This window comes from Urocitellus parryii, chromosome 4, assembly GCF_045843805.1.
Source record: "Urocitellus parryii isolate mUroPar1 chromosome 4, mUroPar1.hap1, whole genome shotgun sequence".
NCBI lineage: Eukaryota > Metazoa > Chordata > Mammalia > Rodentia > Sciuridae > Urocitellus > Urocitellus parryii.
In genome coordinates, this window is record NC_135534.1 from 206,556,295 (window position 1) to 206,578,039 (window position 21,745).

At 41.6% G+C, this 21,745-nt stretch overlaps 1 protein-coding gene across 2 annotated transcripts in view; it reads left to right on the forward strand.

Moving 5' to 3' along the window:
* Positions 1-208: 208 nt before the first annotated feature.
* The window catches only part of Nup214 (nucleoporin 214), an 86,712-nt gene continuing 65,175 nt past the window's right edge, over positions 209-21,745 (forward strand). For both annotated transcript variants that reach the window (XM_026386470.2, XM_026386471.2), the window contains exons 1-14: positions 209-356; positions 2,254-2,449; positions 3,036-3,187; positions 4,622-4,820; positions 6,157-6,227; positions 7,748-7,811; positions 8,293-8,396; positions 9,168-9,274; positions 10,015-10,081; positions 11,024-11,150; positions 12,195-12,356; positions 16,003-16,477; positions 17,920-18,095; positions 20,691-20,785. In XM_026386470.2, the coding sequence (XP_026242255.2) occupies positions 312-356; positions 2,254-2,449; positions 3,036-3,187; positions 4,622-4,820; positions 6,157-6,227; positions 7,748-7,811; positions 8,293-8,396; positions 9,168-9,274; positions 10,015-10,081; positions 11,024-11,150; positions 12,195-12,356; positions 16,003-16,477; positions 17,920-18,095; positions 20,691-20,785 (2,040 nt within the window). In that variant the 5' untranslated portion in view covers positions 209-311. The remainder of the gene's footprint in view (positions 357-2,253; positions 2,450-3,035; positions 3,188-4,621; positions 4,821-6,156; positions 6,228-7,747; positions 7,812-8,292; positions 8,397-9,167; positions 9,275-10,014; positions 10,082-11,023; positions 11,151-12,194; positions 12,357-16,002; positions 16,478-17,919; positions 18,096-20,690; positions 20,786-21,745) is intronic.

Here is a 21,745-nt window from a genome sequence, read left to right on the forward strand (position 1 = left end):
CACGCGCCGCCAATGAATGAAATGAGCCGGTGCAGGCTGCGCACGCGGGGCAGGGAGAGGTCCAGGGCGCAGGCGCGCGGGGTCACGGCCACGCCCCTTGTCTGCTCCCGTTGGCCAATGAGGGCCCGGGCGGCGAGCGCGCGGCTGCCCTGGAATCCACCACTGACGTCACCAACGCGCGCCGGAAGTTCGCATTCCGCCGCGCGCCTCTGGCGCTGAGGGAAGGAAGTTGGCTTTGGAGCGGCCTGGGCTCGGAGCGCAAGGCCGCGGAGGGCGGCGGCGGCGGCTGCTTTGACGAACAGGGCGGCGCGATGGGAGACGAGATGGATGTCATGATCCCCGAGCGTGAGATGAAGGTCAGAGACTGGCCGGGGCCTCCCTCCCCTCCTGGGTCCCGGCGTTGCCGTGGAGCCCCGCCTCCGGCGCCCTCTTGAACAGTGTACCGCGATTCCAGGTCCCGCCGGCCAGCCCGCCGCAGCTTCCCGGCCCTCTTGGCCTGGGGCGCCCCTTGTGCCGTCCTAGCCGCTTTCGGGTGGTGGGCGCAGGAGCGTGGTGTGACTGCTGTTGGTCGTGTGCCAGGCGCTGTGGTGCCCTTTCCAGCACCTGCAGAGGAGTCGCCAACAGAGCAGCAGACCGAGGCCGGAGAGCAGTTTGCCGGGTCACATGCGATCAGGGGACTGAGAGCCGGGCTCCCCCAAGACCCGCCTTCTCACTCTCACTTCTGGAAGGCGGGCCAGGCTTACCTAAGGTAGTACAGGGAAGACCGTCCGCCCTGCAGACCTCAGTTAATCGGACGGGAACACGGTTTTTTTTTTTTTTTTTTTCTGAGAGAGAGAGAGAGAGAGGAGAAAATTATCTTTGAAAACAAATGAATTCATGGAAGACCGGGAGAATCAGGCATGAACAGAGGTTAGGGAAGGTTTCCAGGTCATTCATGTATAAAAGCTCCAAGGTACTAAAGAGCATGACAGTTGAAGGAAATGAAAACTGAAAGTAGGTAGGGGTGAGGGTGAAGTTGGCAGTAGCTATGGCAAAGGAGAAGACTCAGTTTTTTGTTTTTGTTTTTGGTACCAGGGCCTGAACCCAGGGATACTGCCCCCCTGAGCTATACCCTCAGCCTTTTTATTTTGAGGCAGGGTCTCACTAAGTTGCTGAGATCCTCCTGCCCCAGTCTCCTGAGCCACTGAAGTACAGATGTGCACCACTGCACCTGGTGAAGACCAAGTTTTAAAAGGGAAATAGAGTGTTGTGAGATGATGCTGCAGAAGTGGATGGGTATAGCCATGCCTGCCCTTGTAGCCTGTAGTAAGGAGTTTACACTTGTGTTTTAGATGTCCTCACAGCTGGAGCTGCAGTGGTGCACTGTTTGCACACAGTACTTTTAAGATGTCCTTGTAGATTGTTTTCTCTTTCTGTTCATTAGTGTGGCTGAGGGTTTATCAATTTTATTTATTCAAGTACTTTGGATTAGACAAGAGAGTACGAAAGAAAGGGAGGGGAAATGGGAATAGGAAAGATAGTAGAATGAAGCAGACATTATGATCCTATATACACATATGATTTCATGACCAGTGTAACTTGACATCATGTACAACCAGAAGAATGAGAAGTTAGACTCCATATATGTATAATATGTCAAAATACTTTTTACTATCATGTATAACTAATTAGGACAAATAATGTAGCATTTAGTTTTTGCTTAAAGGTCTCTAGTGGACCTTTTGTCTAGTGAAATTTTAAGCATTTGACACAAGTAAGCCAGTTCTTGGCATTTGGTCATCTCTCTGTGGTTATTATTTCAGTATATATTTATTGAGTACTGCATTGGAAGTTAAAACTTACAGCGAGGTTGAGTGATGCTTTCAACATTTAATAATAATTTGTTGAGCACCATGCTGTGTCAAGATTGTGGTGCTTCACTGCACCACAATCCAGGATAAGATTATAAATAATTAAGTGTAGCTTTGATTCAGAGAATAAATACAACTAGAAATTCATTTAAATTTTAGATCAATGTGAGCTGGATTTACCAAGGAAGGCTTCATGGATTTTTCTTTTCATTTATTTCATTCAACAAATATTAATGATTGCTATGCCAGGCATCACCATAAGCAGAGGGAGTCTAAAGACAACTTATATGATCATTACCTTGGGGTTTTAAATATATTTTTGTTATACTGAAATTGTGTCTGCTGGAGTATAAGAACAGACAATTCCTGTTTTTCCCAAATTGACTTTGTTTTGATCCTTCAGGATTTTCAGTTTAGAGCACTGAAGAAAGTGAGAATCTTTGACTCCCCTGAGGAGTTGCCCAAGGAACGCTCAAGTCTGCTTGCCATATCTAACAAGTATGGTCTGGTCTTTGCCGGGGGAGCCAGTGGACTGCAAGTTTTTCCTACTAAAAACCTTCTTATTCAAAACAAACCTGGAGATGATCCCAATAAAATAGGTAAATTCCCTGATTGATGTTGCATAGTAGAGAGAGAGCTATGGTGGCTCACTAGTATGTTTTTTTTTTTTCCCCCAAGAAATCATTTTAATGTTAAAATTAAAACTGCTTTTGGATCTAAGATTGATTGCCAGGATGACTAGTTCCAGGTAGGAACTTTTCTTTGGTCCTTTGTATGTTTCAATGAGCCCTTCCTTGGAGCTCAGAGGAAAGAACTTAGCATTAAGCCATGCTTTGGTTTTGCTCAGTTGAACTTGAGTTCTGGCTCTTCAGGAGAAGAGCATACATAGGTTTTTAGTTGGTACAATAATATCATCCAAATAAGTGGGAATCTGTATTACTTGGAGCATTTGTGGCAAAAATATTTTCAACAAGGGCAGAAGTCACAGTTATAACTATGACAACAGTCCTTGGATTACATAATGCATCATTATATTTCTATGTGAAAATGAAGATTTGTCTGTATAAATAGGTACCAGGCAGTATAGGTTTATGTAAATACAAAAATATTTCATATTGACTTGGATAAAGGGTTTTGGCTCTATGCTTAGAATATGCTGGGTTTTTTTTTTTTTTTCCTTCTTAGTTGATAAAGTCCAAAGCTTGGTTGTTCCGATGAAATTCCCAGTGCATCACCTGGCCCTGAGCTGTGATAATCTCACACTGTCTGTGTGCATGATGTCTGGTGAATATGGTTCCATTATTGCTTTTTTTGATGTTCGGACATTCTCAAATGAGGTAAGCTACTGATAAAATGTAATGTCAGTGTGGAAACCTAAGGAGATTTCCTCATATGGAATTGTAACTTGGAAGTTCCTTAGGTTGGCTCTTCAAGTCTTTTTCTAGATTAAAATATGGGTTGAAAAAAAAAAAGACCTTAGCTGATCCTGTGGCATATGTGTGTCAAGAAGCAGTAATCCCAGCAGCTCAGGAGGCTGAGGCCTTAGCAGATGAGAGGAGACCTCATGGGGGTTGCCACTGAGTGTGAATTCAAAGCCAGCTTCAGCAAGATCCTATCTCAAAAAATAAAAGGGCTGGGGATTGGTCAGTGGTTAAGTGCCCCTGGGTTCAATCCTTATTACCAAAAAAAAAAAAAAAAAAAAAACCAAAGAAAACCCCCTTAACTATATAGAATCATAGGTCTTTGAGACAAAAGGCCTCAAAGAAATTATTTCATACACCACCTTTCACAAATTGTTTTTTTTTTTTTTAAAGAGAGAGTGAGAGAGGAGGGAGAGAGAGAGAGAGAGAATTTTTTTTTTAATATTTATTTTTTAGTTCTCGGTGGACACAACATCTTTGTTGGCATGTGGTGCTGAGGATTGAACCCGGGTCGCACGCATGCAAGGCGAGCGCGCTACCGCTTGAGCCACATCCCCAGCCCTCACAAATTGTTATCATTTTTCATGAGACAGCCAGTCAGGAAGGCTTAGGTGACTTGCCCGAAACTTCAGAGTTAAAGTAGATACTGTGTTATCTACATGTGAATAAGATATTTGGTCTCTGGCATCCTAATGCCATGTTCTTCCATATAAGTAGTTTACACATGATAATAAGGCTGGGGTTGTGGCTCAGTGGTAGAGCTCTTGCCTAGCATGTGTGAGGCACTGGGTTTGATCTTCAGCACCACACAAAAAATAATATGAAAAAATAAAGGTATTGTGTCCACTTACAACTAAAAAATATTTTTTAAAATGATGATAATAATGCATATGTTTGTACTGACTGTGTATCCTACAGAAAGCATTTATATGTCTTGTCTAGTTTGTGCCTACTGTAACCTCCCATAGTAGGTATGATAATATTCATTTTATGGATAGAAAAACAGACTTAAAGAGTTTAAATAACTGTCCAATGTCCCATCGGAGCCAGGTGGCAGAGCCAAGATTTTAATGTTATTCCTGCTTTTTATTGATTATTTTGCATTTGTATATTCCCCTGCTGGGAATCCCTCTGAGTGTGCTAGAATAATTCATTGCCATTTTCAAAGTTCTGTTGAAATTGTAACAAGTAGATAGGTTTGTAGAGTCAACCCTTTTTTTCATACTTAAGGGAGAACAATGAACTGTGACTTATGAAAACTACTTTCAGTATTTTCCTTTGAATGTTAAATATATCTGTGTATTTATTAATGTATTAATTTGCTTTGCTTCTGTGTATTTATTTTAAAAGGCTAAACAGCAGAAACGCCCATTTGCCTATCACAAGCTTTTAAAGGATGCGGGAGGCATGGTGATTGATATGAAGTGGAACCCTACTGTCCCCTCCATGGTGGCAGTTTGTCTGGCTGATGGCAGTATTGCTGTCCTGCAAGTCACAGAAGTGGTGAAAGTATGTGCCACTCTTCCTTCCACAGTGGCAGTGACATCTGGTGGGTAATAAAGGCTTTCACTTCATAATATACAGTAATGGTAATCTACTTAAAAATTAATTTCTGGAAGTTAAAGTGAATGGTTCTTTGTTTTATGTATAGTTTTGTTGTTGTTAGAATAGATTATATTCTTTATTTCCGTAGATAACGTCTTTGAAGCCAAATAGCATACATGAATTAATTTGAATGTGTTTGGGTTATTTGGAGAAAGAAAGATTTTGGTATTGCTGGCTTAAAATTGTGTTTTTGAGAATATATTCTGTTTCGGTCCAAAAGAGTGGTCCTCTGAAAATCATTTGTACCTTTACAGGAAAAGCATTAGAAATAACAAATAGAAGCAGGAGATAAGTCATAATGAAACCAGAGTTTTCCTGCTTCTGCTGCTGGGTGAGGTTTACATAAGCTGCAGGCCTCTGCAGCTGAGGAAACCTGTTTGTAATGTTAGCAGCTAATCAAGCAGGTATGCCTGCTGGTGTCAGCTCCAAGGGTTATTATACCTGGCAAAGCCCAGTTGTTCTCCACTGATGTTAAGTGGCATGCTAGCAGCTCTTAATGGTGGGCTGTGCTCTCCAGTATTGAAGCATATCCCAGGAGCTTACCACCAATTTCTTCTGAGTTCTTATGAATTTGAAGAATAAAATCCACAATTGAGGAAGAGTGCATAGAAGAGTAGGATATTCACATGGGAAGAAAGAGAGCCCTAGCAGATGAGAGGAGACCTCATGGGGGTTGCCACTGAGTGTGATAGTCCCTGGGTTTATATAGTTCTTTGGTCAAGGCTGTTGGTCAAAATTTATGCTAATCATGTTTTCAAAAGTATCAATGCTATTGGTCCCAAATTTATGCTAATCATTAGGTTTTGGAAAACTGTTAATTCTACTGTTTGGCCCTGCAATCCCATTCAGGTCTGCTATATTTTCTTTTTGCCTTGGCTGGTCGAGAGGGAGGAGATTGAGATCTGAATCCTGGATGCCCAGGGGTTGGGCTGCGGCAGTGGGAGAGGTCAGCCTTCCCTGGCTTGCCTTAGCCCTGGCTTGCAGTGTCTCAGGCCCATGGTGGTGTGGCAGGCTCTATGTGGCTGCAGACCACGCTTACTTTCAGTTCTCAGCAGGGACTGGTGGATTGGCTGTGCAGCTTGCTGGCTGGGGAGCCATGTTGGTGATTGGCTTGTATTATTAAAATGATTGTCCTTTTTTCATCCTGCTGGGTAGGGAAGATCCATGTCTGGCAGAGGAAGGAGAAGTGGTGATTACATATGTAGCTGTTGTGTGATAGGTGGCGTTGGTTTGCTCCATTTTCTTCTATTTTTAATTAGCAACATTTTCTTTTTGCCCAGTGTGCTGGAGCCCCAAAGGAAAGCAGCTGGCAGTAGGAAAACAGAATGGAACTGTGGTCCAGTATCTTCCTGTAAGTTCTTGAACTTCAGAATTTTTTGTAAGTTGCCCACTGTTTGGGGGGTGGTTTGGGAGCCTCTTTGTTGTTTTTGCTATTAGAAAGTAATTTATGCTGGGGTTGGGATTGTGGCTCAGCGGTAAAGCACTTGCCTTGCATGTGTGAGGCACTGGGTTCGATCCTCAGCACCACATAAAAAAATAAATGAATAAAATAAAGGTTTAAAAAAAGTGATTTATGCTCACCTGAACAGTGAATGAAGAACAGAGTGGAACTCTTTCCTTTACCCCCTAGTCCTTCCAGTGGTACCCACTGTTTTCTGAAGTGGGTGGCCTTCCTCACTTTTCTGGTTGCTTATACAGATAGTCCATGGGCAGAGGCATTATCATGTCATGCTGATTAAATAACTTGTGATCATATTCTACTCACTGTTCTACCAATATTATATCCCCAGTCCATTCAATAAAAATGAGTTTAAGGGGAAAAGGAGTTAGTGGAAAAGCCGTTAACATGATGCAGACTCACTCTGCGTTAGAGCCCCCCATTTGTCTTAACTCAGTCCACTTTAAAGGCTTGGTCCCTCCAGCTGTGGACAGTGGATAACAGAGGCTGTGGTTGTCTGTGTGTTCTCTTGTCCTCTCCCTGTGATTTTCTTGAGATAATACAAATATCCTTCAATACAAATTGACTCACACATGTGTCTCTTCAGTCCTGGATACAAAGGAGGGGTTCACAGGTCTTTCTGACACCTGTCCTGACACTCCTCCTGAGATTGCTCTCTGGGCTTCCTGGGTAGAAATGCAGTAGGTTAGATATAAGGCCAAGGCTTGATTTTTTTTTTTTTTTTTTTTTTTTTAACATGTCACATTTAAAGAAAATTTTTTGAGATAAGTCTCTCTGATCACTCAGGCTGGCCCCCCCTTCTGAGCTCAAGTGATCCTCCTGCCTCAGCCTCCCAAGTAACTGGGACCATAGGCACGCATGAGGTGCCTGGCTTCTTATTTGTTATTGCCAAAAGTTGCTATGTGAAATTTGACACATACTCTGTTGAATGTATCAGCCTCTGAAAAGCCAGTTGGCTTGATTTTACTGCTTTGCTGCTTGCCTTTTTTTTTTTTTTTAATCCTAGCTTAGCATGTGTTTATGAGCTGTGGCCCAGCCCTATAACTTAATGTATTGAGGTCTTTTTCCAGTGCATTACCTATAGAGTTCTTCATCCTCTTTAATGGCTGCTTAGTAGTTCACTGGGTAAGTGAGCCACAGCTTGTCTACCTACTATTTGGTAGTCACCCACATCAGTACTAGTAGTTCTGTCACTATATGTGCTGTTGCTTTAAATTTCCTTGTTGCCTGCATCTGAACACGTTTGAGTATTTCTCTAGGATAGGTTCTAGGAGTAGACAGTGTTCTTTTTATTCGGTCTCTTTGGCTAGGGAGATGGAACAAGGTTGCTTCTAGGGCAACCTTGGATTTGGCAGTTTCATTGGTTTAGGGATTATTTCATTTGATGACCTCCCCCCCCCCATCTCTTTCAGACTTTGCAGGAAAAAAAAGTAATTCCGTGTCCTCCATTCTACGAGTCAGATCATCCTGTCAGAGGTAAAGATGTTTTTCGAATGTGCTGACCTAATGAGATACTGGCTCTATTACATAGACATTCCAGGTCAAATGACATACCTATGTACTTGTGCAGGGGAGTGTTGGTACCTGTCCCACGAATAATGTCACTATTCAGTCAGCTAATTAAACCAGTGTAGGGGTTACCCTCTGGAGACACCTGTGTCTCGTGGAGAATGGCTTGAAATGGATCCCGACTTTATTAAAATTTTTCAGAATTTGCTCTGATTAAAATCCAGCAGGGAAAAAAAAATCTACCACTTTGAATGCATTTGGGCTTCTTGTGTCTGAATTGTATTTAGTCACTGAAACCTGAAATTTCATTAAGTGTTACTAATTTGATTTTTTACCCATAATATGTTAAATTTCATAGCATGAAGTGGCTATTTCAAACATGAGATGCTTTTTGCCATCTCTCTTGCTGTCATTTGATTTCTTGCTGACTGGGGTGTGTGTCTTTCAGTTTTGGATGTGCTGTGGATTGGTACATATGTCTTCACAATAGTGTATGCTGCTGCAGATGGGACCTTGGAAACATCTCCAGATGTAGTGATGGCTCTGCTTCCGGTATGCACACTCAAGAGCGTCTTTGTCTTCTGGGAGTTTGAGATGGGAGCTCTCATGACTTTAGAGGCTTGGGTTTCGGGTTTCTTGGCTTCTTGGCAGTGATGGTGCAGATACAGGTGAAAGATTTGTGCCCAGGGACTAAAATTATGATGTCCACTTATGGCACCTGCAGATATTTAGTTAGGGGTAAGAAAAATGATAAAGCTTGCTTTTACTTAAGCCATGAACTGTAAATCTTGGTTAATCTGATAGAGAAATTTTAGAAAAGAGAATATATTGATTTAAAAAATTCAAGTATTTCCTGAAAATATCCAGTGGACCAGGCCCTGCTTTAAAGCTGAAAATACAGAGGTGATCAAAACAAAGTCCTTGCTTTTATAGATCTTGTGATTAATGATTGACAGTAAGTACAGGGTCAAGGAGGGATAAGGTGATGGAGCAAAGAAGGTAGTGTAAGGGATGGGTGGCAATGAGGGTACCATTGTCTGTGGGGTGGTCAGCAAGGGCCTCTCTGAGGCAGGGCCATGTGAACAGAGAACCAAGTGGAGAGGAGTGAGTCCTTTTGAAGATAAAGGAAGAACATTGATAATAATAAGATCAGTAAAGTGTTGCTGAGTACTTAGTATGCTAATCTGTATATTTGTACATAGATTTGAGTGAATTTTCTTGTCCAATTTAAATGGTTTTTATCTTTTGAGATTCTAAACTTGGTAGGATTTAAGAAAAAGAATTGCACTTGAGATTTTTTTATTCTCACACTGTTCATTGTAGAAAAAAGAAGAAAAGCACCCAGAGGTATTCGTGAACTTTATGGAGCCCTGTTACGGCAGCTGTACAGAGAGACAGCATCATTACTACCTCAGTTACATCGAGGAGTGGTGAGCAGAAGGGTCACTGCTATCACTGATAGGCCATACCTCAGGCACACTGTTCCCTGGCCATTTTTTCTGTAAGGGAGAAGGGTTAAGGCTGAGAGGCCCTAAACGTATTTTCAGCTGCTGCTTGATAATGTCTGTGACCACTGCTTCTGTTCCTCCCATTTTGAGTTATTTAGATTTAATATATACTATGAAAAATCCAGGGGCTGGGGTTGTGGCTCAGCGGTAGAGCACTTGCCTCGCATGTGTGAGACCTTGGGTTCGATCCTCAGCACCACATAAAAATAAATAAACAAAATAAGATATTTACAAAAAAAGAAAAATCCAATTTTCTCAATAGCCTCAGTGATGACGTATGAAAATATTCATCTTTGAGGAACATATTATAAGTTTCTCTCTGAGCAAAGTTTCCTTTGAAAGAAAGGTTGCATAAAGCACCCATTCCTTTATTAAGGTTTTTCTACTTTTAGGGGCTGTGTTGTGAACTCTGAGTTGATTTTATTCTGTATTCCTTTGTTTTCACCCAGGTAGACAGCAGGTAGATTCTTCAGAATTTCACCCCAGAAACTAAAAAGCTCAGCTCTATACTGAGAACTTTCCCACCTTTCTTTAGCAAGATAGAAAACCTTGCCCTCTCCTTGACTTGTGGAAGGAAGCTTCACAGATGTTAGTGTAGACCCAGGTTGGCTTAGAGTTGTTGATGTGCTTGAACTTAATGGTCTTCTGGTTTTATTCTTAAGGGATTTAGTGCTGGCAGCATCTGCTGCTTCCACAGAAGTTAGTATCCTTGCACGACAGAGTGATCAGGTAAATTTCTCTTTTTTTTGTCACTTTTCTATTGTGTGATACATTTCTGAGAAGGATTTTGGAGGGAATTAACTATATGGTTAAGTTTGAGATGAGGTCACAGCCCTCTTAATGGGTGAGAGCAAAGCCTAGATGACGGATGCCTTAGGTACGATGGCTTGGGTATTGCATTGGAGAGATGTGGGTGTCAGATGCAATAGTTCCTTCAGTGTGTTTAAAAAAAAAAAGGCCCTCTGTTCTCTTAGATCCATGCACAGCTTGTGGAAGCATACTAGTAAACAGCCTCCAACCAGAGTGTACCTGGATATATGGAGAATTCCTGCCTTGCTTCATTTGTTGTCTTTTTTCCTTTCAATTAAATCTGCTCCTTCTATAAATTATATAATTATTAGCTTTAACTATAATAATCAACTGTGGAAGAGAAACATGCAGATGATATCAAATTGTGATTCTTCAGAAATGCAGGTGTTTCTGAATTTACAGTGGGGCTGTATCACAGTAAACTTTCTGTAAGCTGAAACCCACAAGTCAAAAGTGCATGGACTCTACCTCACCTACAGAACATCAGAGCCGGCAGCGCAGTATAGTGTCAGTTGTTTGTGCTGGAGACTGGCTGGCTGGAGCTGCAGCCTACTGCTGCTGCCCATAGCATGAGTATTCTCATGACTTACCTAGGTGTGATGCAAGGTACCTTGGAAAACATTCATGATAGTTTTATTTACAGGGCAGGGACTTCATACACCAGAAACAGAGAAATTAATCTTGAAAATAAATGCTCACTTCCTGAACTCTTCATGGTTTTGAGACTGTTTCCCCAGATTTCAGAGTTCCCTGTCAACACATGAAGCTAAATTATGGGAGGTCTTCTTCTTTCCTTATCTAAATGATGTTGGGGGAAACAGTGCAAAGCTCTAACCCATGTAGACTTTCTTTTCCCTCTAGATAAATTGGGAATCTTGGCTGCTGGAGGATTCAAGTCGGGCTGAACTGCCTGTGACTGACAAGAGTGATGACTCCTTGCCCATGGGAGTTGCCATAGATTATACCAACCAAGTGGAAGTCAACATCAGTAAGTGTCACTGTGCTTGGTGCAGAAATGATCTCCTTACTAGTAATGGTTATTGTCAAAAAGCCAGGTGATCTACTCTGCTGGGCATTTTTAACTTCTTGTAGCATATTTCTACCCTAAGAGTGGTGGGGGGTACCTTGTGACAGCACTACTAATTTGAATGAGTACTCGTTGATGAGACCAGTGGTAGGCACTGTGTTTGTGTCCGCATACTTTTAGAGTCTGCTTGAAGTATGTAACATTCAGATTTCATAGCTTGGTTTCCTTGCCCATCGAAGTTCCCCAGTGACCTCCCGAGGGAGTAGGTCCTATTCCAGGACTTCACATTACTGCTGGGTTAAAGCAAAGATGAGAAAACAGACTTGATGTCTAAGGCTTCTACTTTGGGCTTGGGTGTGTGCCCTAAAGGTGTTTTCTCCTCCACAGGAGCTCAAGAGCACTGCAATCAGTAAAATGTGAAAGTGTAAAGGGGAGTCTTTGTTCACTGGTGTTTTAGTTTAGAGAGCTGTCCCTCTTGGACACCATTAAGTTCCTTGTCCTTTCCTTGATCATGCTAATCCCTTAGTCTGATTAGCTCACTTACTCCTATTCTCTTGAAATTGGCAATGTACATATGTAGCCTTTAACTGTGAAGGAATATACAGTAGTTTGACTAGCTTTCTGAATCCTGCTGTGTGTTTTCCAAAGAGTCTACTCTCATTTTCTGTTAAACCTGGCACTTCCTAGAGCCCCCTGTCTTGGTCAGGGAAATGCTGAACCTACCTCCTGAACTCTGAGACTCATAAAGAAAAGAGCCTGGAGAGCACAGGGTTACTGGAGCAGCCTGCAGGGCCCAGTGGGAGGATGGTGACTTGATAGTGACAGGAACACTTGTTAAATAGCTGGTACCTGAAAGGTGTTCAGATCTGCATCTATTGATGCACATGGGCTTTTGAAAGGAATCCCCTCTGGCCGCTTCCTACTTCCTGTGCAGGGCAATCTTTCTCTTCCGGCCCACACCCTCAAATTGACTTGGCTCTTTTATCACCTTTGTTTTCTTTTCAGATGATGAAAAGACTCTTCCTCCTGCTCCAGTTCTCATGTTACTTTCAACAGATGGTGTGCTTTGTCCATTTTATATGATCAATCAAAATCCTGGGGTTAGGTCCCTTATCAAGACTCCAGAGCGGCTTTCATTAGAAGGAGAGCGACAGCCCAAGTCTTCAGGTACTTGCCTCTGCTTGCCCTGGTGGAAGGGGATCCACCTGGGTGAGCACGGGAGCACACTCAGGACGAGGACAGCCAAGACACGCCTGTGGTAGTTCTCGCCTTTGCCCAGTCTGACTTGGTCTGGCTTGTGCTGATCTCTTCCTCAAACGCATACCCATGTCCTTGCCTTCCTTCACCCCTAGACTCATTTGCTAACCATTACTTTAGGGAAAGCGGAAGGTCAGCCGCATTGTTCCTATCAGGTTATTTACTCTGTTTTAAGATCCATGTTCTAAGGATGTGTCTAACCAGGGGATTTGATTAAATTGATGTTTATACATTCATACAGTGAAAGATTTGAGTAACTATTAACAGTATTATGTTCATTGACAAAGAGTGGCATACCATGAAAAAACACCATAGGCTATGTAATCCCTTTTCTTTTGTTGGGGGGCGGGTACTGAGGATTGAACTCAGGGACACTTGACACTGAGTCACATCCCCAGCCCTATTTTGTATTTTATTTAGAGACAGAATCTCACTGAGATGCTTAGGACCTTGCTGAGTTGCCGAGGCTGGCGTTGAACTCATGATATGTGATCCTTTTTTATGAGAAAAAATAAATACATAGAAAAAAACACTTGAGATAGATAATGACACTAATGCTGCTAGGTGGTAAGAAGGTGGGAATTTTATTTTCTTTTGTTTTATTTAATTTTAGTTTTTTTCCTTCTCTTTGAAAATATTACTGAAGTAACACGTATTGGAGAAAAATGAGCAAATTCATAAAAATCAATTTTATTGATTTTTAAAATTTAGTTAATTTGATTATTTAATTATTTTGGCATGTAACTGTGATAAGATTTTTTTTCTTCTAGTATGGCTAAAAATGTCCATAGTGTAAGCAGGTTCATATCTAAGAAAAACTCTTGACCAGTTAGATTGAATAAAGTTGACAATTTGGTGGATATAATTTCTTGCTCCTTAGTGCTGAGTGAGTTTTACATCATTAATAGAGCCACTGGGCCCTGCCTACTGCGCTGCTGCCCCAGGTATGCCAGGTGGCCAGCATAGACGGAGCCAGTGTTGGAAAGCTCCGTTATCTTTAGTGGGTGTGCTCTTTGAGTAGTGTCTCCCCCGTAAGTTATCATGAGTGCCATGAATTACTGCACTTGAAGTCTGGTTTGTGACAAGCAGGACAGCCTGTAGAGTCAGCAGCCTGTGGGGCAGTTGTTTCTTCTTTGCTGCTAGCCCACCAAATGCCTGAGCAACCAGAGGTTGGTTTTACTGTTGGCCTCTCCTAGAGGGCCTCCCTTCTTATCTTACAGCTGGTGCAGAAGTAATAGTCATGCTCAGAAGCGTGGACAAGAACCCCTGAAAGGGTAGAAAGTCTGTCCCTGCAGTTTGCCAGGTGGAGATAAGGACTAGGTCAGTTTAGAAAACATTAATGGTTGTGCTTCTGTGCTGCTACTCCAGGATGGTATTGGAAGAGCAGTAGTAGCAGGGTGACGGTTTCCAAATGTACAATTCTGTTTTCATTGGGAAAATGCCTGTGATGTCCTTAGGGGTTGGCATGTGTTTTTTGAGTTAGTCTGTCTGATAATGGAAGTGACTGGCATCTCTGTGTTTAAAGAAGCTAGCTGTTACTGATTCTGTATGTGTTATGTTAAAGAAGTATTTTGCATGATTGTATTTTCATAGAAGTGACAATCTACTTGAGTCTTTGTTTTCAGACAATGTTATTTGCACCCTTGTATCCTACGTATTTCATTGCTTGAGACTGTGTTTCCCATGAAGATTTACTGTCTTCTTAGCCAGTATGGAAGGACCAAGGCTTATTAATGTAATTAATACTAGAAGAAAAAAAATCTTATTAATTAATAAATAGGAAGTATATTGATAAAAATATCCTTTTTATCTAATTAGTAATTTCAAGAATTTATGTGTTTATCTTATAGAAAGTTTTGAAAATAAAACAAAATTTTTTTAATAATTTTATTTTTGTGGTATTTGGGATTGAACCCTCCTCATACATGCTCTGCTACTGAGCTATATCCCTAGTCAAGCAAGACCACTTCTAAGCCTATCTTTTGTTTTCCAGTGTTTTTCTATAAGCATCTTTCTTTGACTTGTGAGAAAGGATGTGTACATCCTTGGAGAATTGGCTTTCCATTTGAGTCCTAAGTATTGTCTAGATCCTTAGGCTTCGTGGTTTGTGATTGCTCCTGGGCTCATTGGCACATGCCTATAATCCTAGTGATTTGGGAGGTTGAGGCAGGAGGATTGCAAGCAAAGCCAGCCTCAGCAACTTAGCAAGGCTCTATGCACCTTAGAGAAACTCTGTTGCAAAATAAAAATAAAAAAAGGGCTGGGAATGTGGCTCAGTGATTAAGCATTGCTGGGCTCAATCCCTGGTACCAAAAAAAACAAAAGGATTTAGTATTCATTGGCTCCTTTTCACTATTTGGTTTGTTTATATCTTTTTCATTCTTTAGATTATTTTTATAGGTTTTATTCTTAGAAGAGGGTTATTTGGTCAGTTATTTTGTGTTTTTTGAGACATTCTGCCAGAGTATTTTCTAAAAACCATGCTAAGTTATTTATCTACTGAATATAAAATGTTTCGTGTTTATTTCACCCATCTAGTCGTGGAGGATCATACATATTTAAATTTTAATAGTTTAGAGGACAATAAAATTGTCCCCTAACTTAAGTTTATAGTTCTTTGGTTAAAAGGAATGAATATGGGGCTGGGGGTTGTGGCTCAGTGGTAGAGCGCTCGCCTAGCATGCATGGGGCACTGGGTTCAGTCCTCAGCACCACATAAAAATAAAGATACTGTGTCCACCTAAAATTTAAAAAAAAAGAATGAATGCATTTTCTTTTTGTGAATTAGGTTCCCATCTTATTTTTATTAGAGCCTTGACATTTTTTATTTTATTGTAATTTAATTTTATTGTTTGGAAGGATTAGGGATTGAACCCAGGTGTCATGCTTACTAGGCAAGTACTGCACCTCTCACTGAGCTAGAGTCTTGAAATTTTTTTTTTAATCTCAGTTTGTTTTTTTAATGCAAAACATTTTGTTTGTCTTTTGCTAGAAATTTTTTAGTTCATGTACTGTTTATTTTATCATTTCTAAGTATTTAACATTTTTCTGTTATATTTTTTATCAAGTTGGTAGACTCTCAGAGACCTCACATCAGCTCACTCGTTGCCCCCTTTGAGATAAATGTACAGAGGTGTTTTTGTATAAGTTTTTAGTTCATCTGGAATTGCTTTAGTGAATATTTTAAGGTAGTGATTTAAATTAGATTTTTCCTGGTTGTTAAGTAGGTGGTGCAGAATGGCTCACTTGTCCCTTTTTATACTGCCATAGGGACACTGAGAAGTGTGTGTTTTCTGTATTATCCTATGGGGTCTCCATGAGGTCCAATTAGCCAGTCTAACATCTTTCCCTGTTTCCTTGTTCCTTCAGAGCTTCACAGCTCCCCTTCTGTTAGGGAACACCTGCCATGGAAAGTCCAACACTACCTTTTTTTGTGTTTTTGGCTTCTTGAACTAGGATCACTGCACAAACCCTTCTTCATTTGCTTTCTGTTGTGTGGACCTTAGTGTTAGAGTGTTAACTTTATCCTCCCCTTTCTCCTTGATTCTCATTGCAGGAAGTACTCCCACCACCCCAACCTCCTCTCAAGCTCCGCAAAAGCTTGACGCCTCTGCAGCACCAGCCCCTGCCTCCCTTCCGTCTGTGCTGCCTGCCACTCCCATCGCCACCTTCCCTGTGCCTTCTGCTGGCGCTGCCCCTGCCGTATTCTCCTTCGGTTCTTCATCCTTGAAATCCTCTGCTTCTGTCACTGGGGAGCCCCCTCCATATCCCAGTGGCTCTGACAATCCCAAAGCAGCCCTGGGCTCTGGCACCTCTACCTTCTCTTTTGCTCCTCCTTCCAAAGCCTCTGTGGCTCCCACCCCTGCAGCATCGCCCATGGCCCCGTCTGCTGCTTCCTACTCCTTCGGATCATCGGGTTTTAAGCCTGCCCTGGAAAGCACACCAGTGCCAAGTGTGTCTGCCCCAAGCATGGGAATGAAACCCTCCTTCCCGCCTTCAGCCTCTGCGGTCAAGGTCAACCTTAGTGAAAAGTAAGTCACTTTTAAAGTTTGAGTCTTCTGTGCAGTTGGTAGAAATGGTGCGTGTCATCTGCTGGAAATAGAGCCTCTGCAAGTAAAGTTACAGAGCTTTTTTCTGAAGTGATACTTGCAAATAGTTAAAATTCAGCCAGCGCAAAGGTTTACATTTCATCAGTGGACAGTCCTGAGGGTTCTTAGGTGGCATTTTATTTTTTTGACTACTAGAGATTTACATTTAAATACTTGTTTTGCTTTTTCAGAGTAGGAATTCCTTATTTTAATTAAGGAAGATAATCCAGAATATACATCCTGGGAAGGAAATGAGTCCCTCCTAGTCTTTTTTCCTCTTCATGTCCACCCTGAACTCAGCAGTTTTCTCAGTTGAAAAAAATAGCCACCATAGTGACCTGATGCAGCTGTGGATATGTGAGGTGACTCTCTTGCCTGGCGGTACCCTGTGACTTCTCATTGCTGTTGAAAGACCATCTAAGCTTTTTAGCATGGTGTTCAGTTTCTTCCAGATCTAGGCTCTGCCCATGCGCTCATATCTTATTTATTTACTTCTTCATTGTCTTCATCTGCTTATTTCTTTCTCCCCACTAAATCTTACGCTTCTTGAGAAAAGCCCTTCCTTATATCTTTTTTTTTTTTTTTTTGATACAGGCTCTTGCTATGTTCTTTAGGCTGGTCTTGAACTCGTGGGCTCAGGTGATCCTGCCTCAGCCTCCTGAGCACTGGGACCTCAGGCATGTGTTCCACGCTCAGCTCCCTTTTCTTACGATCCTGAGTGTCCATACTACCAGATTTTTGCCTTTCTTGCCTATGTTGTCCCTTGTTGCAAGGGTGGTGCTGTGGCCATATTGTCACTGTTAATATTCAGTTGGCTCACAGTCACTGCATTCTAACCACTGCACAGTGCTCCATCTTGCTGGCTGCACTGTAGTTGTTGGACTGGTCATCTAATGATGGATATTTAGATATTTATACTTTATTCACAAGGTGGGATAGACTTTCCATAAGACCATAGGCATTCCAAAGATGACAACCTGTTTTCCTTTTTCTCTCTCTAGAGGAGGCGATCACCCCATAATGAGCTGTTGTAATTGGGTTCCACCCTGATTTTCACTCAGGTTATTAGACTAGAAAATAATCATTTCATGTTGTCTCATCTTCACAGTAAATACTACATTGATGCTTTAGTTGAATAGTTTATTTCTAAGAAAGCAGATGGTAAATGTTTCCTGTTTTCATTTTCATGAGTGCAGCTAAGTATTTGTTTCTTGGAGGCAGTGTGGTGTGGATAGTAAGTTTTTCTTTGGGTGCCTGCCATATTCAAGGCCCTGGGTTCAATCCCCAGCACTGCCAAAAGAATTTTTCTTTGGTGGTATTGTTTGTGCTCTGTGTGAAAGAACCTTCTAGAAAACCCTTTTGATGCAGTTACACTGCCATTTTAGGTTTACCACAGTGGCCACCTCTGCTGCTGTCAGTAGCTCTCCAAGTGCACCCTCGATGATGCCGTTCTCTCCTGCCTCCAAGCCAACTGCTTCTGGACCGCTCAGCCACCCCACGCCTCTCTCAGTGTCATCCAACTCCATGTCTCTGAAGTCCTCAGTCTCTTCCTCACCGTCAGGTATGGTTTGAAGTCAACAGGTTTAGACCTCAGTCCTTCCTTTACACATTGACAGTTTTCAGTGTATTAAGAATCTATACTAACATAGTTGGACAATTATTTTTTTCTTGTTACCTGTGTTTCACACTAATGTGCTGTGATGTTTTGGGTCTGGGGGTTGTACCGGGGATTGAACTCAGGGACACTCTACCACTGAGCCACATCCTCAGCCATATTTTGTATTTTATTTAGAAAAACAGTCTCTCAGAGTTGCTTAGCACCTTGCTTTTTTTTTTTTTAGAGAGAGAATTTTAACATTTTTTTTTTTACTTTTTGGTGGGAACAACATCTTTGTTTGTGGTGGTGAGGATCGAACCCAGGCTGCACGCATGCCAGGCGAGCGAGCTACCGCTTGAGCCATATCCCCAGCCCAGCACCTTGCTTTTGCTGAGGCTGGCTTTGAACTTGCCATCCACTTGCGTCAGCCTCAGGAGTTGCTGGGATTATAGGTGTGCATGCACCGGGCCCAGCTTGTGCACTTTTTGCACTCTGAATTGGGAGATTTGCAGTGGCTTTAGTGCTGCCAGGCTTCTCTCTGACATTTGTCATGGAGAGTTGAAAAGGTGTCTTGATGTTGGGCATTTGTCTTCACGTGCAGCCTGCCATATTCGATGGGCAGGTACACCGAGCAGTTCTTTCACATGCACAGGAGAGAAAGAGCCGCAGTTGAGTGCCTCCTATGTCTAGTGCCATGCAGCAAGCACGTGAATTAATTAAAGAAAATTAATGGGGATGATTATAGACAAGTTAAGTTGCAGTATATTATGAAACCCCATGGGCAAATGGACCTAGCCTGTCTTTTTTTTCTTTTCAAACATATAGAGGTTGCAAAAATTCATAAATTTTTTTTCTGAAACATTTAAGAATTAATTTTAGACCAATACTTAAGTGTGTATCTCAAAAACAAGGACACACTTAATGTATTATTAGACTTGGGAAATTTTTTTTTTTTTTTTTTAAACTATTTTTAATATTTATTTTTTAGTTCTCGGCGGACACAACATCTTTGTTGGTATGTGGTGCTGAGGATCGAACCCGGGCCGCACGCATGCCAGGCGAGCGCGCTACCGCTTGAGCCACATCCCCAGCCCTAGACTTGGGAAATTTAACAACAATCTAATCTAAACTCATTCACATTTCTAGAGTTGTTCCAATAATGTTCTTCTTGGCTTTTTTTTTCTTCCTCTAATCCAGGAGCAACTAGAGATCACACACTGCATTTAGTCTCACTTAATCTCAGTAGTTCTTAAGGCTTTTCTTTTTTTCCCTTGGTCTTTTGTCACCATTACTTAATTTTTTTTTTCCCAAGTGGTACTGGGATTGAACCCAGGTAACCAGGGGCACTTTACCACTGAGCTACATCCGCCTCCATTTCCTTGTGATTACAGGTGTGCTCCACTGTACCTGACTGGTGTTTAATTTTTAAAGATTGAGGGGTCTAGATTATTGGATCTCAGTGCCAGCTGTGCACTAAATTTACTGGGAGACCCACTTCCTAGCATTGTGATCAGACTCTGGGATGAGGCTTTGGAATGAATTTTTGGTGTGTTTGCTTTTTAAAAGTGCCCCCGGTGACTGTAATATGCAACAGAGTAAGAATATTCTAGAAGCTTCTAAAAGGGTCCTGAATACTGTGAGTTCTTACAGGTGATGGGATTCTTATTCTAGTCTGATGAGTAAACTTCAATTTAAACTTGGATCCCTAGTTCCCAGAGCTGCATCTCAGGGTTTTGTGAGGAGTGAGAGTGGGCCAGAGGGTCCTTCATGTGGCTGCACGTACTTCCTGTGAGATGCACTGCAGCTGTGACTGACTGCTGAGTGGTTTACATAGGCCTAGGGTGAGGCTCAGTGGTAGAGCACTTGCACAGCCTGCAGGAGGCTCTGGGTTCCATCCTCAGCGCTGCAAAAAAGTTTTTACATTGAGAATTTTTTTTTTAATCTTGAACATTTACTTAGCTATATATCACATCCTGTGTTTGAGATCACAGTAATCTTTTACAACAAAAATTAATCTTTTTTTTTTTTTTAAAGAGAGAGAGAGAGAATTTTTTTAATATTTTGTTTTAGTTTTCGGCGGACACAACATCTTTGTTTGTATGTGGTGCTGAGGATCGAACCCGGGCCGCACACATGCCAGGCGAGCGCGCTACTGCTTGAGCCACATCCCCAGCCCCAAAAATTAATCTTTTGAACCCAACTGTAAATGAGCTGAAGTGTAGTCTACTTTATAGCCATTCTAACATGGAGTAAGGTGGGAGGCAGAGCCTTATCTCAGGTAAAGTGGGGCTCTTCACAAATAACACAGTACAGCATTCATCTAAAACATGAATCAAAGAAAGGCTAAGAGAGTTTATAATTTTCTTTTTGTCACACTCAGAATTTTAACATCTATTTTTTTATTACCTTGAAGCAGAGGAAGTCATCATTCTTTAATAAAGATTGTAAGAGTGGAGCCAGGGACAGTGCATTTGTTACTTACTTAGGATTGGGGAAAGGAGTGGTGGAGAAATAATGGGAAAATGAATACTGTTTGTTGTGACTGATTTATGGTAACAGGGCGACCTGCTCAGAGCAGTCCAGGTCCAGTGCTCTCAATGGCGCAGAAGTCACCCAGGATCACCCCTCCAGTGGCAAAATCAGGCTCTCCTCAGGTATGTGTAATTCAGTGTACAATACTGAATTTAGTTTATGGTCTCAAGCATGCATGCTAACAAAATGGGTTTTCATATTTTAGAATTCAGATTTTGGAAATAGTAATTAGGATTATACGATGATCCAAGATCATCATATGATTTGTAATGTTTACTCATAAAAGCTATTTTTCTACTTACCTAATATTGATAAATAAATCAATAGAATAAAATTAACGTAATATGCGTATAGATGAATAAATTGTCACTAACTGAATATACCTTGGTAACTAGCACCCAGATTGACAAACCATAGCATTACCAGGACCCTAGAATTCTTCTTCTTCTAGTCACTACCCTTGCCAAAGGGTACCCACCCTCCTGATTTCTAATAGCATAGATAAGTTCATCCTGTTTGTGCCTTCCATCATGTGGAATCACATGGCGTGCCTTCTTGTAGCTGGTGGTTTTGCTCAACAGATGTCTGTGGGAGTTATCCGTATCATGTTGCTGTGTGGAATTCATTGTGTGACTATATTGGAGGGGGCTGAGTGGAATTCCACTCTTCATTTTTCAGCTAACACTACCTGAGTAGTGTTGCTATGACATTTTAACCGTGGTCCTCCAGTGAACACATGATCTTTCTGTTGGGCCCACACCTAGGCATGCACATGTTCTTCTTCTGGTATTTTTCTTCTCTTTTTGGTGTATTTTCTACTCTTAATTTGTATTTCCCTGATGTCCAGCAAAATTGAGCTTTATTTACTATGATTATTGGCCATTTAGGCAGTTGTTTTTTTTTTTTTTTTTTTTTTTTAGTACCCCTTCATGTCTTTAGCCTATTTTCTATTGGACGGTGTCTTTTTCTTAATGTGTCTGTTGTAGTGGGGCGTACAGGGGATTGAACTCGGGACCTAGGGCAGGCTAAGCATGTGTTCCAACCCTGAGCTATCCCCCTAGCCTCTTACTGATTTTTTTAAG